Source organism: Heterocephalus glaber, unplaced genomic scaffold (assembly GCF_053883595.1).
Source record: "Heterocephalus glaber isolate CG9 unplaced genomic scaffold, H.glaber_assembly_v1.0 deba00000122, whole genome shotgun sequence".
Taxonomy (NCBI): domain Eukaryota; kingdom Metazoa; phylum Chordata; class Mammalia; order Rodentia; family Bathyergidae; genus Heterocephalus; species Heterocephalus glaber.
Genome location: NW_028258138.1, coordinates 66,115,140 through 66,130,590, shown reverse-complemented (window position 1 = coordinate 66,130,590; position 15,451 = coordinate 66,115,140). Strand labels below are relative to the sequence as shown.

The 15,451-nt window shown below is 34.7% G+C and overlaps 1 protein-coding gene across 5 annotated transcripts in view; it reads left to right on the top strand.

Moving 5' to 3' along the window:
- Positions 1 to 15,451, top strand: part of Lsamp (limbic system associated membrane protein) — a 2,156,433-nt gene that overhangs the window by 1,840,527 nt on the left and 300,455 nt on the right. For all 5 annotated transcript variants that reach the window (XM_087208915.1, XM_004835679.4, XM_004835678.4 and 2 more), the window contains one exon: positions 8,687 to 8,919. In XM_087208915.1, the coding sequence (XP_087065041.1) occupies positions 8,687 to 8,919 (233 nt within the window). The remainder of the gene's footprint in view (positions 1 to 8,686; positions 8,920 to 15,451) is intronic.

Sequence of the window (15,451 nt, the reverse complement as noted above, 5' to 3'; positions counted from 1 at the left end):
ATCTGGATACTAGTGACTTCCTTCCACCTTCATCACCCTACATGGATCAGCACATCATGGAGGTGGAGGCTGGAAGTCACTTCTGTTACCCTCTATTTCGAGGAAGATGTGCTCATTAGAGGAGCTTCCCTAGCTGGTCTTTCATTCAAACTCATTACTTCTCACTATCAGTCCAACTGTTTCAGTAACTTCTAAAGCTCTTTTAGATCACCTGGCTTCAACTCTAGTTCACAACCTAATTGTTGATCTGTTCAAGTGTGACAAGCTTTCAGTGAAAGGTTTAGATGAGGGGAAAAAATGTGATGAGGAGAGAAAGAAAAACCACAATAATAGGTTGTCACACAAAGGTGAAGTCCTCACACTCCTGTCCTTTGGAAGACAATGCTGAAGAAAAAAATAATTTTGGAAATAAGAAATATAGGAAGTGACATGGAGTGGAAAGTAGGTGATAGAGAATCAAACATGGAAGATAGAAAAATCCTTATGATTATAATTCTCCATGTGAGAAATGTCCTTGTGATTTATATTCATTCATCAGTGATCTATCAGCTTTCTGTCAGCTGGGGGAGGGGACCCCTACATTTCCTTCACCTATGATGGATCTGTTTGATAATATCTCCTTCAATTTGCAGCTGCTAGATTCCCTATTTCACACTTGTATCCACAAAATACATTTAAAAAGTAAAGACTTCTACTGTTCTTTACATTTATCTGCCTTTATCTTTATCTCTTTTACTTCTAACTCTACCAGTGAAGTAAACTGGACAGCAGAGCTCTTTTCTAATGGTGGCCTGGATGGGTAGTTTCATTTATTTACCTATTTACTCTCTGTGTGTAAGTAGTGTAATCGCATGTGCTGAACCTATTAATTGTCATGTCTTAAAGGGCATAATTTGATCTGAATTATACCTAAGTGCATGTGATGTGATGATGAGTCATATTATAATGGTGTTCTGCTCCAATGATAGCATTTGCATAATGCTGTATATGAAAAAACTGTAAAGTAAGGGGCAGGGTTTTCAAGTGAGACTTATGGAAAACAGTCTCCTGACTTTACAGCTGTGCCTGGTAATTCAGAATGTTCATCCTAAGTGCTTTATAATTTATTGTAAGCACTTTTATTTCTCCTTACTGCTGGAATGAGATAAAGAATAAACCCTCCATAGTACAGGCCCCATTTTTCATCCTTCTAGAACTTAGCATACTTTTGATATTTACTTCATAATGACTCAGAAGGTAACAAATTTTCCTTCAAATAGCGGTGGAATTATTTTTAATTAGATAGTGAGTGAGCATTTTAACTACATATCTGAGCAAGGGTCCCACAACTAAATTCACTCTTTCAAAGATACAACTAAAGGCAGTTTTTTATTCTTTTAAGTAAAGGGATTTTTTTCACAGATGATAGAGGCTCATAGGAGAATCAGAATAAAAGCAAGATATAAATTGTTCCTCATCTTGTCTCAATTGTATGGGAAGAGGAGAATCCATAGTTCAAAGGCAAGGAAAGGCTTGGTGATCTTGCTACTTCAGGGAGAATATAATTGGCACTTCTTACTCACTGAGAAGAAATAGATAGGCCTGGTCTTGCACCCTGAAGGCCATAGGGTATGGCTCATTCAACCCAGGAGGGTACCCAATTGTGCAGCAGACCTCTGCAGTTCACAAAGCACGCAGCTGCTGTCCTTTCCTCAGGCTATCCTTTAGCCACAGGCCTATGTGGGCTCTGCCTTTCTTGGAAGCAAGCACTTCTGATTGAAAGTGATGAAATATTTAAGCTACCTATGCACGCATATCCCAAAAGTCCTTTTAAGATATTCCAGAGATGACATTAAGCCTCAGTTTATACTGCTGCACTATATAACCATACTGCATCATCCGGCTTTGCATTTAAATCTTAGGGGATTTAAAGGATTCACTGCTGATCAGAGAGGACCAAGGAATAATCTGATGTGAAACCACACAGCCCCCAAAATAATATTTCTCTGCAGATATCTATTAATAAGCAAGGAATGGATTAAACCACTACAGTTGGAAGTTACCTTTGGTCCAACACTGATATTTCTACAGAATGAATATTCAAGCTTCAAATTATGGAAGGATATTGGAACAAAAATTTATTAAACTCTTCTAAAGCTCACAGGGTATTCTAAATACATTAGCCCATTCAGTAACCATAACCCACTAAGAAAATAGGTATTATTTCTGTGTTGCAGGAGAAAAACACTAAATCTCTTTTATAATAGTGGATATTTTGGGGCAACTAGGTGTTTCTATGTATGTCTAAAATTAACCCATACATCATACTATCACTTATCTCTCCAACCACAGATTTTCCAAGGGTCAAAATAGAAATTCTTGCTTCCTATTCTTTTACATTCATGTTCTATCACAACACATTTCTGAAATTTTCATGATAGTAAACATAATGTGAATATCAGATATTGTTATTACAGCATATCTCCAAGACTTTGAAGATTCAGTTTCAGCCTATCATAATAAAGCAAATGTCACATTTAGGCAATTCACATTAGTTTTTAAATTTCCTAGTGCAGATAAAAATTGTTTACACTATACTGTAGTTTTTTAATTGGGCAATAGTATTATGTCTAAAAATATACATGCCTTAATTTAAAGTTACTTTATTGTTAGAAGCTTAAAAAGTAAAGCTAGGAACAAGAAAGCTAGGGAACTGAAGCTTCTTGTAGCAAAGAACAAGGAAACAAATAAAAGTTCCTGATGGTCGGTGGCGAATCCCCAAATTCCCTTTTATTTCTGCCTGAATCTAATCTTAGAACATGGTAATGATGCAGAGATGGTCCAAAATGATTGGTAATTCAAAATTCCTTAAATTTAGTATTTAACTAACTTGGTTTTTTTTTTTTTAATGTGTTTGCATAGTTCTTGGAATTCATTATACTTAAAATAGTGTTGTAAAGCCAGACTAAGGACTTCTGACTCAGAAGAGTCTGAGATATTTTCATGATGATTTATTCCATCTCTTGTTTAGAAATTTTCCTGATTCCACACTTTAATGCTGGTAATATATAGCACCACTTCCCAGACCAATTTGCTTTCTTTCTAGAGTGAAATGATTCTGTGATAGTTTTGCTGATTCACTAGAGATTTTATTTGAATGATTGAAGTTTCAAAGCAAACAGTATCAAAGGGCCAACATATTTTTTTCTTATTCATTTCATATTCATTTCTATCCACATCTTGAATCTTTCCTCATCTAACAGAAAAAACTGAAGATTCACAAATGTGAAAAAAAAGTTAAAGAAATATTTTCCTATAGAAAAAAAGCTAATAATTTCCTTAAAATTTCAAAAATTTCCCACCTGAATTAATTTTTCCTTACTTATCCTTAGTTTTACCAATCCATTTTTTATACAAGGAAAAAACCCACTCAAATTAAATGACTTCCCCAGCATTAAATTAGGAATCAACCACATTACAACTTTTTCAGTCACTATCAAATATGTATAAAATTGTCATTACACAATTATGATACTAAAATTTAAAAATAAAAGGGCATGATTTATTAACTACAAACTTATTTTAATGCAGATTTAATTTTCAATTGGCACAAAGAAATTGTGTGTATTTATTGAGTAGAATGAGAAATTTAAATAATAAAATGATCAGATCAAGATAATTGATATATTTATCACTTTTTTGTGTGTGTTGGAAACATTTAAAACCTCTCGATTAGCTGTTTTAAGGGTTCTGTTTAACTGTTAACTATAACAAACTGCTGCTAGATCTCATTGTAGTGTCTTTGTCAGGAACTTGACTTTTGTCAGGAACTTGATTCACAGACTTGGCTAGTAATTAATTAAGTGCCTAAAAATGTAAAAGAATGTGTTTATGAAAAACATGCCATTACACTTTTAATTTCTGCCCTATTAAGTCCAGATATTTAAATTGAGAAACAAAGACCTAACTCAAAGATTTTTGATCGTGGCTTTATTAATATTTTGGATAGGCTAATCTTTTGTGGAAACTGACCTGTACATTAAAAGATGTTTAGCAACATCCTCGGCCTCTACCCAATAGATACCGGTGGTGATACTCCCTCCCAGGTTGTGATTTTTTAAAATTATTATACACATCAAGGCAATCTGGAGGCATAGCTTGCATCCACTTGATAAATACTCATCTCATTGTTTTTTTCTTACGACACAAAGGAATGTTTCTTACCTGACCAGTTATACTGCCCTAAAACCCTATAATTTGAACTAGGAACATAAATAACTAATGAGAGATTAAATAAAATATATTTATTATCAATGAAAAATACAAGATTATCCTCTAGAAATAGCAAATATTTATGTAAAATTAAATTTGGATAAATACTAATGCTATATTAGTATATTTCTAACCAATAATGCTTATTAAATATAAAGAGATGTGTCTGGTAGCAATTAAATTGGCTTAATATCTGGCACATGTGTATCACATTATGGATAATCTGTCAGTTAATATGCTATTAAATAATCTGTTGGTTCAAATGGAATTGAGCATTTCTTTTCTGAATCTCATTATATTCATAATTTTAAAAGTATGATTCCCAGCCTTGTGAAGTATGGGTAGAATTGTCAATGTACTTGTTCATGTAAGTGTCCATAATGTACTTGGTATAAAGCATTTGCAGAGATCCAGTGCTTGAGATTTTTATAAGTGTATTGATTTTTCATAACACCTTTATGGATTTGGATATACTGAGCAGGGAAGATAAAAGTTTGCCTAATTTTTCTGTTATTTTTAGAGCTGATTTAAAAAAGTCATAGTTGTATAGTTAAAGTAGGTAATACCCTGATATTTAACAGTTCATAGTTCAAGGGGGCAAATTCTTAAACATTTATTAACGCTTTATACTTCTTTTCATACTGTTTTACATGCAACATAGCTTATTTAGTTCACAGAAGTGATCGTTACTCAAAGTGAAAACAAACAGCATATTCTTTCTTACTTTCCCTTTCACTTTTGTATTATATCCAATAATTCCTTTTAAATTTTGCTTTCTATCAGATCATTTTAATGACTTTTAAGGAATGTTAAAGTACTTATTAATTTATTCATTAAATTTCTTATTAAGGAATGTAATAAAGATTTAATAAATGGCCTAAAACAATTTGTGAAATTAAATTCACTTTATTTATTTCACATTTCAGTATTACTGCATACATGGTGTTTACACCACTAGGCTCAGTGAGGGCTTCATGATTAAACTGGAAGAAAGTCATTGCCTTTAATAATCTTATGAAAAAAGATGAATACAAGTAACTCTATTGCAATGTTGAGTCTGATGAGCTCATAAGAAGGAACCAAGTAAATGATAGGATACTGACACAAAAAGATTTCTAGAAAGGTAATTCTCTGTTTCATACCACTACATCCCCTATATGCCTGCTGGAAATCCTGGCCAAAGTGAAGGGACATTTTCTGACCTTCTCATGTGGCACAGTTATCTACTCTGGTTAGAGTTCAGCCCTTTCTAAATCTCAATTAAGTCAACCAACATACAGCACTAAAGGACTTTTTAATATACCTCTACATTTCCTGATTTAGCCAGGCTGAGTTTTGGAGATAAACTCTCAAGATATATAATTTTCAACCACAATGTCCAGTGCTAAAGCACCATTCTAGGTGGGCAAGCATTCATTGTTATAGTATGATAACATGACCCTGGTTTCTCTACAGGTCTACCTATCACGTGATCAAGCCAACTTCCTCCTAGGTGCAAGCTCACCTAGAATGTTGAGAGGCTGGTGCTTTGTATCAGTATTTCTCATTTAATGTAGCCAGGTAGTCTGTAATTACCCTGTGTGACTTGTTATTGTCATTTAATAATCATAGTTCTACAAACTGAGACTATTAATTTGGCTTTTTCCATATCTGTATCTTTTATGATTTAAAATACTGCCTTAAATCAAGATTTGAAATTTTTTTAAAATTCTGAAGTTTTGTTATTCCTTTGTTAATTTTTCATAGGAAATGTATTAATCAGGTTGCAGAAGGATTATTCTGTAGTTTACAGTGTAAATACATTTGTTTTGGAACTTTTGACTATAGAACAAAGAACCCTTAAAGATTTAGAGAAATAATTTCTTTTTAAAAATACTACATTGTACTCTGGTGCTTAGAGTTTACCTACCCATCTTAGTCAATAAAAAGCGTGTACATATTTTAACATACTTTTCACTTGTTTTTTAAGTAAAAGATAAATTTAAAAAACTAAAAAGAGCTGAATCCCAAAGTAAAAATAAGATGTTATATAGATTGTCATGACAAAATTTCCACATAATGCATTATTTTCAGTGGATACATTTTTATGGGTCTGACAATTTTGCTGAAATCGTCAATGACTTCTTTAGGTAAGAGAAATATTAATATTCTTAGAGAATAACTTTGAACAATGATGTGTGATTTTAACTTTGCTATGGATAAAAAGTCCCCAAATGCCAAAGGACCATAAAGACCTGACTTAAATCTCTACTTTCTCATGAAAAGGAATCTTGCTTGGTTTATTTCTGAATGCTCTTTGGAGTGATGGCATGGAAGATAGGTAGCCATACATCCTGTGTCAGTGTGTATGATCCTGTGAGTTTACATGGCAGACATTTACCACATGAGTTTATTCCATTTTTAGAGATAGCCAAATGAATAGGGCAAAATCTGTCTTTGTTAAATGTGTAGCCTGATATGGTTTCAAAATGGACAGACTAGGGTCACATTTTGAACTAAAGAAGATTCAGAGTAATTCTCTGACTAGCAAATGCAGCTATTGCTGTGTTGAGCTGTGCAGGTGAGAAAAGTGCAAGGGGAAACATGGTAAAAGATAAAATACATTTACATAGAGAAATTTTATATTTTCTCAGTAGAAAAGAAAAACATCACAAGTGTACATTGCATAGCTTCATTAATGGTCTAGAATAAGACAGCAAACAGCCTTTAATTGGACTCTATGTGACTCTAAGTTAAGAGTAAATATCATCACCAAGGACAGAGAAGTGATGGTACACAAAAGTAAAAAAGAAAAAGTCATATCGAGTCTGGAAAGAAGCAGCCCGCATTCATAAAGTGAACTTGTGCGCCTCATAGAGGACCTCTAGTTTATCAAGCACACATAAAAAATTATTCCCAATAATATCTGTGTGGTAGAAAAATACACACTGGGAAATGGAGGGACTAAATGGTACCTACATCTGGCTATATTTATGACAAGAAATAGGGAAAGAAGAAAGTAAAGTAACCCAACTTCTAGTTGCAGTGCCTTGACACCCAATGTAATTCAAATTCTCATTCCAAATAAAATATATAATCCACCTAAAATATTTTGATAAGGTGGTTTTTGTATTATAGATGAGACATTTTAGAAGATGCATTCAGCTTTTCTCCTCCTTATGAGAGAGATGAGTTGGCTTTTACATCCCTATGTGGACAGCTTGTGGATTTTTCATCAGCTCCTTTTCTATCCATGGGTGTGGAATCTCTACTCAGCTGCTTTAACCTGAGAGAAAGATCTGGCTTTCACTTTGTTTAGAAAATACAGGGCAAGATGGTTTTAATTGCTCTACTGTGGTACTTGAGTCTAGCTCTTTCTGTCCACTCATGCCCTAAAGTATGGAGCAGCTGGCTCTACAGCTATGAGCAGGTTCTGGGACTATCTTCCCATGAGGCAGACTAAAATCTTGCCAAAGGAATACAGAGAGCAGGTGGGGTTATTTATTTATTTGTTTGTTTGTTTGTTTTTGGTTTTGCTTCATTCCTTCATTGCCAGATTCTTTGCTGGAAAATTGAAGGAAAAAACTGCATTCACCATGAAAAATTTACTTCTCCGTTAATCTAATTGTTTATCCTTCTTTCTAATTTCAGAAAGAGAGCATTTTGAGTTTCTAAAAAAAATAGTCATTTAAACAAGTATTTATACCTTACCTTCTCTGAAATATCAGATATAAAATTTGTTTCTTCATCTCCCTTGAAAGGTTACATTCATTCAGTATGACCAGAAGTGCTGCTAGTTAACTATCTTGTCATCAGACAATCTGCTGCCCTCAGCAGCTGAAATGAAATTTATACCAGGTGGTGTTTGTTTTGACTTCCTTGATACAACATCTATCCATTTACCCTTGCTCCTGCTCACACACTTCATTCCTGTGACTAGCCATTCAAAACTCCTCAGTGTACGAATGAACTTTCAAACTTTCTTTCATTCCTACAACTATGGAACGAAACTTGAACCTACCATCATAACAAATGATAGAAAATATTAATGAAAGAAAACTTTGGTTCAAGATGGACTAACAGGACCACAATATCAATTGTGTAATTCTAGAAAATATTTAAACAGGTGGAATTCTATGTGAATGACCTTTTCCTAAACAAGAAGAAGAAAATCCATTGGGAAGTCAATACTCATTTGGATTTATTTGCCTGTATTACTTACACTCAGATTGTTTATTGCTGAACTGAATCTAATATAATGACATTCATCCATGGGATGGTAATTAGATCTAAAAGAAATAGTGAAAATACTTAGGACTCCAAGAAATGTCATGGTAATATTTCATTGTGCATATAATTATTTTTTTGATTGGTCTTGATGAGTCCAACCACATGGAGAATGAAAGCAGGTGCAGTTATGGTTTAAAGCACTAACATTATTCCTTTGCTTTGTCAGATGTGTTGTAGAAGACAAGAACTCGAAAGTGGCCTGGTTGAACCGTTCTGGCATCATTTTCGCTGGACATGACAAATGGTCTCTGGATCCCCGGGTTGAGCTGGAGAAACGCCATTCTCTGGAATACAGCCTCCGAATCCAGAAAGTGGATGTCTATGATGAGGGTTCCTACACATGCTCGGTTCAGACACAGCATGAGCCCAAGACCTCCCAAGTTTACTTGATCGTGCAAGGTAAGAAAAAGGTAGGCTAAGTGGATAGTAAGGTGAAAGATGGAGGTCAGAAGTAATCACAATGGAGGAAATATTTGCAAAATCCTTTCTGAAAAGCAGAGGCTTCAGAATATATTATTTCACTTAGGTGTCTATTTTCTCCTTAGAATAGAGACTTAAAATAAGAAGACTGAGTAGAGAGTGCCCTTGCCATTGTGAATCAGCACTTTGGTGAAAATGTTGTCTCCTAACTCTGAGTTTGAAAACAGAAATAAGAACACAGAGTCCTTAGAACCATAGGAATCTCACATTCCCAAACTTCTGGGACAATTTGCTGAATTTAGGAAAGTTTGGTGTATCTGCTCTTGTACTAAAGACAATCAATTATCATCTGTTTTTATGACAGCAGAAGTCTTTTGGGAAAAATAAAAATTCCAGAGGCCAGGATATCTTCTTAGCTGTCCAGATTTCTGTGTTGTTTCTGTCTTCAATAAATAAATAATATTCCTTCTGAGCAAGTCCAGTGACAAGGGTCTACAAAGTCACTGGGGACAAATTGATTCTAGATGGGAGATTCCATCCAGAAGACACATCTGAGTTATGGTTTCATAGAGTGGAAACTCTAAAAGTCATACACATGTCCTCAAACTAAAGCTCTCTTGGGTCTCTTTCCCTATAATTGCAGAATGAAAACAAAGCTGATCAGTTGCACAGATTTTTTGCAACCCAACTCAAACCAGCAGCAGTTTCAATCCATATATCAGGAAAGATCTAAGCACTAACAAATATTAGGGCTCTGCTCATGTATTCTTGATTTACAATTTTATGTAAACTTAATGCAAATTAGGCATGGCCCTAGGGCTCCTGTCAGGATTCCAGTGCAGTCAGTGGTGTGGCAAACTTTGAACGTAGCTTCTATTAATGTGTTATAAAATTGATTATTGCCACATTTAAATTATTGCTCTCCAAGATCTTCTGATTAATAGATTGAAACTGGAATAAAATACTTCAGAGACTGTCTGGTGGTTTAGTCATGTGACCACTATCTTGGTACATTTGCAGTGGCTGACAGCTTCATTTTATTTCGTATAAAAGACATGTTTACTGATTTGTAGAGCTCCAATCACAGCTAACGCATTAGATGCTTTCCTTGCAGTTTAGTGGAGAGTGCTTGGACTTGAAAAGGAGAGATGTTATTCTTTAGAGCTCAGGCAATGCATTTACTATGTAAATATAAGTAGAAATATGTAAATATGTCAAGGGGTTAATTTAGCAGCTCATTCAAAACATGTACAAGTGTACACACACATGCATGCAACCACACACACACACACACACACCGACTCCTACTTCAAAACAGAGAATTTCTACTTGATTCTAAGAAATAGGGAGAAGTGAAGAAGAACTTGTTTACTTATGACTTTTTTAGAACAGATTTTACTTAATGACCAGTTATTGAGAATACATTGTGATTTTCTCCTTTGATTTTTGATCTGTTTTATTCATATATTTCCTTATATTATATTTTACTTGAAAACAAATCTGATTAGTTGTAGGCATTCTACACAATCTTAGTACCTTGAATGCTTTATTGTCATCAGAAAGCTCCTAGAGACCACAATAGCTATTTATTTTGTGTTGTCCTACACTAAATAAAATCAGATAATCGTTCTTTGGTGAGAAAAAGTTGAGAGAAAAGAAGATCATCAAATTTACATTACTTGCTCGAGGTCACACAGAGAGTTCAGGGAGTAGTTGAGAGCTAAGCAGACCTGGAATCAGATTTAAAACACTGCCTCCTGGAATGGAATTTTTTGTTTTGATTTTAAGGACTACTTGAAAGGTTTATGTTTAAGTCTGAACTCCTACAAGAAAAATCTGTTTTGTTTTCTTTTTCATTTGTATACTTTTAACCTACAAACCTGACCATCCCAAGAGGGTTAAAATCAGAACTCAGACCATACTATGTGTACCTTCATGCCATGACAGTGTAGGTGAAGTTTAACTTAGTGTTATGGGCTGGAAAAGAACCAACACAACTGCCAAGTTCTGTTTATTTATTATCTTCTTTAATTCTAATATGTACTACTATGTAGATGTGAACAATTTTAGTATATGTATGAAAAAAGCTTACAGTTCAGAGGCAATAAGGAATTTGTCCAGAGCTCTCTCTAGGCTTAGGACAGGGTTCCAGATCCCTATTTTTCTGATTCAAATTATTATTATTTCTTCTTAACCCTATTACCTTCAAAGATACCATGAGCAACAAAGCCTCTACATATAAGGGAGATGAAGAAAGGATTATGTCTTCCTTGGGTCTGAGTCATCCAGGGAGTCTTTTGGACAGTTACATGCATCTAGAAATTTTGCTGTAGGAGAGATATAACTCCCACCCTGCTAGGTGTCAGATGTGTCGCGTTCATGTTTCTCAGAGTTGAAGAATGAGTTCTAAAGGACAAAGGAGGTTAAAAGTAGGACAAGTGGGATGCCACCAAGGTCATTCCTCTGAGAATGTTTTGTAGGGCAAAGTCACAAGGTGGGTGCAAAGTAGGTCAAACTATAATCATCCAGTAAGATTACAAGGATAGCCACTTAGCCAATATTGATGCACTAGGAAAGCCAGGAAAGTAGCAAGGGCATACAGATGACATCATTAACCTTGGCTTATCTATGACTTGGAAAATAGGAATGTTTTGGAGAAGGAATGAGCCCAGATATTCTGGTCGCCCACCTGGGTGTCTCATGTATATCCAAACTTAATGAACAGAGTAATACCAATTACAGTATAATCTCAAATTTCCATTCATCCCTTATGGAAGTTTGCAAGTCTGCCCACTGGGACTTTAACTTCAAACCCTTGTCTTCTTCAGATGCACTTTCAGCCACAAACCTGAAATCTCCACCTTTCACTGACTTCCTTGACATCCCAGTCCTTCTCTGACCGTACATTAATTTTTGTCTAACTTAGCTGACCATAATAATTTGGTTTTTTTTGCCAGACCATTGAAGCATCTCCCTTTATAACACTCAGCTTTGTGGTTTTCAGGGATCCCATCTATTCATACTCTTTTCACTAATTGCTACTCAGTCCTTTACGTCTACATGATTTTTACCACATCAAGTTTTTGCTTCTAGGCATGGCTTGGCATCCTTCTTTCCCCCACTCCATAGCATCTTCCTTCAAAATGTAAGGGCCTTTTGGATATTTTGTGTAGTGCCTTGATTATGCTTTGTTGTTTTTGCAAATCCATTTTGACAATCTCTCTCTCTCTCTCTCTCTCTCTCTCTCTCTCTCTCTCTCTCTCCCTCTCTCCCTCTCATCTTCCTACACAGTGTAGGCTTGTTTTGAATTCATTATGTAGCTCAGGACTCTAACTCACAGTGATTGTTCTTCCCTAGGCTCTGGAATGCTGGAATTCTAGGGATGTGCCACCACAGCCAGGTTTCTTATCAAATTATTTAATGAACACTTTGCTCTTTTTCATTAGCTAATGGCAAGACTAGCCATAGCTCAAAGGTGCTGTAAGAATCACTAAAGAATAGTGCTTAAGAAAGTGAGCTTTCTTCCCTTTGTGAGAAAGAAAAAAAAAAATGGAACCAAAGTCTATGTAAATAGGAAAGGGTGATGGGGGTGAAGGGCTCATAGGTAATGGGAAAAAAAAATAAGAACTAAGATATGTCATGTTCAGGTACAAACACCCAATGATAAATGTAAATGTATACAATTTATATAAAATGTAACAATTAATATATAAATAAAAATAAAAAAGAAAGTGAGCTTTGCAGTCATGCTGCCTGATTCTAATCTCACTTTTCCTTCATCTTATCTAAATAAACTTGAGGGTAAACCACTTAGATTTTTCAATGCTCAGCTTTGTCATGTGAGATATAGATAACAATTTAAATACTAAATTTCTACTAAATTTATTATAAGGATTAAATTTGATGATCAGCCAGCCTGATGTCTGGAGATCATGATGAGGATGAACATGAAGATGATGATAAGGTTGAAAATGATGACTATGATGATGAAATGAATGCCGCGATGCTATTGCTGCTCTAGTTTTTTTTTTTTTTTTTTTTTTTTTTTGGTACCAAGGATTGAACTCAGGACCTTGCACTTGCAAGGCAGGTGCCGGAATCACTGAGCTAAATCCTTGGCCACAACTGCTAGAGTATTTCTGTAAGGCTTACTGTCCTGTGGGGTACTACCCAGAATACAACTGCTGATTTTACTCATAATCTCTTATTCCTTGCAGTTAGCTTAGTCAGTTTTTATTCTAGGCCCCCATGACTGATTTTTCAGTGCCCCTTTTATCAGCTTCTAATCTTTAGCTTTTTTCTTTGGAGTCCGGAAAGCTTATTAGACTAGCATCACTTTAAGTTTTTTCTCACATTTATTAAAGATGTCAGAGTCATAAAAGGCAATTTGTATCAGCCACGTTTAGAGATTTTGTTAAATTTTAGGTGGTGGAATCTCCCCCAGAATTTCTGATTCAGTAAATCTTTGTAGTGCTTGATAATTTGCATTTATAGAAAGTTCTAAAATGGTGCTCATACCATTGGTTATAAGGACTACACTTTGAGAATCACTGTCCCAAAAAGATTTTATATTTGAAAATTATATAAAACAGTGATGTTGTGTAATTTCACCTCCAAATATTCTGATAATTAATCTTACTAACTATGAGACATAGAAGAGATAGAATGACAAGCACCTTAAATTTAATGGCCCAGCTTAGGCCCTTGAAGGCTGCTTAATCCTGGAAAAAGAAATCTGAAAAAAAAAGTGAAACATCTCAACTCTATAAATGTGTTAGTGCTTATATGCTCACCTTTCTTTTGCATCCAACAAAAACATTCTAGATGAATAAATGTATATATTTATTTTACCACATATATTTTTCTATCACATTAGTGACTTCTCAACAGATGAAATATTTTCTCTCTTTGTTGGTTATTCTTCACAGAAAACTTTAAATTTTTGTTAGTTTTTTATACACAAAATATGCTACACAAATATAAATATACATGTGAGATGCTTAATATATTGATGGATTTAATATATAAGCCAGATTTTGAGGCTCGAATGCCAGCTACTTTACAGAGTCCAAGATCAAAGATTAAGAAAATAACATCCTCAGGTGGCACATGCCCGTAATCTCAGCACTCTGAGACCTGAGGCAGGAAGATCACAAGGTCAAGCCTATCCTGTGCAGCTTAGTGACTTGGCCTGACACTGTATCAAAATAAATAAATAAATAAATAAATAAATAAATAAATAAGGGCCGAGGATGGAGCTCAATGTGGTGGCCCTGTGTTCAATCCCCAGCAACAACAACAAATGATGATGATGATGATGATGACGACAGTAACAGTAATCCCCCTTGACTTCATGTTCAATAAAATCAACAGATAAATATTAAGCATTCCAATTAATGATGCCTTTTTTTTTTTTTTTTTTTGCTCCAAAGGTTACCATCCTATGGTTTTCTGGTCTTTCTGATTATGGAGCCACATGTATTAAAACAATGCCTCTCTTGATATGATCCTTGCCTAACCTGAGGCAAAGCCAACATTTTGGTTCATTACACTTATCAAAATTTACACACTTGAGAACCACATACAGAACAAGTGAATCAGAATGCTTTGGGTGGAGCCAAAACTTGCAAACACATTATGCTCTGCAGGTGATGCAGATATACACACCGAAGTCACACATTGGATCTGAGCAATCGATGAGAGGGATTTACTATTGCCTGTCTGCTTGTTTTCCGGTATGGCAGTGCATTAGTATACCTAAAACTCTAAAGAGCGGGTACTAGAGGATTGCATATTAAATATAAAAAAACCTGTACATTCATTAAAAAGAGTGTTTAATTGGGAAAGATTGAGCCCTGGGGGGCCAGGGATTTAGCTCAGTGGTGCCATGCCTACCTGCTTCACAAGTACAAGGTCCTGAGTTTGACATCTTCCGGTACTGCCAACCCCCCCCAAAAAACAAACAAACCAAAACAAAAAAAAAGAAAGAAAGAAAAGAGCCCTGGGAATAGTGGATATTTGCACCCAAGAAAAATGAAGGTATCTGTTAATAACTTTCATAAGTATATGAATAAAAAGGAAATTCTGACAATCTTTTGAAATATAAATCTTATTTTTAAATACCCTATTCATCATAACTTACACTGTTTATACTATTTTCAACATAAGAACCTTGTACTACATAATTTTTAGGTTGGTGTCCATTGTAGTGTGTCATTGCTATGCACAGCCTTTTGCTATCTTATGCTATTGTAATTTGGTTAATATCTCTTTAAAAATAACTTCATCTATAACATTAAAATTGGAGGGTTTTTTTTTAACATTTTGGTATTTTCAAATGTACTCAAATTAATTTTCAAATTTCATTGTGGTATTAAGTATAAGTTCAGCAATTTTTCTGACTACTATGACTCAAATCACACACATGGCAAGTAGGAATATATCCATTACTTTTCAGTAAAATTATTGTATTTTAACTCCTGTTAAAATGATATAATTATAAAAAACATGT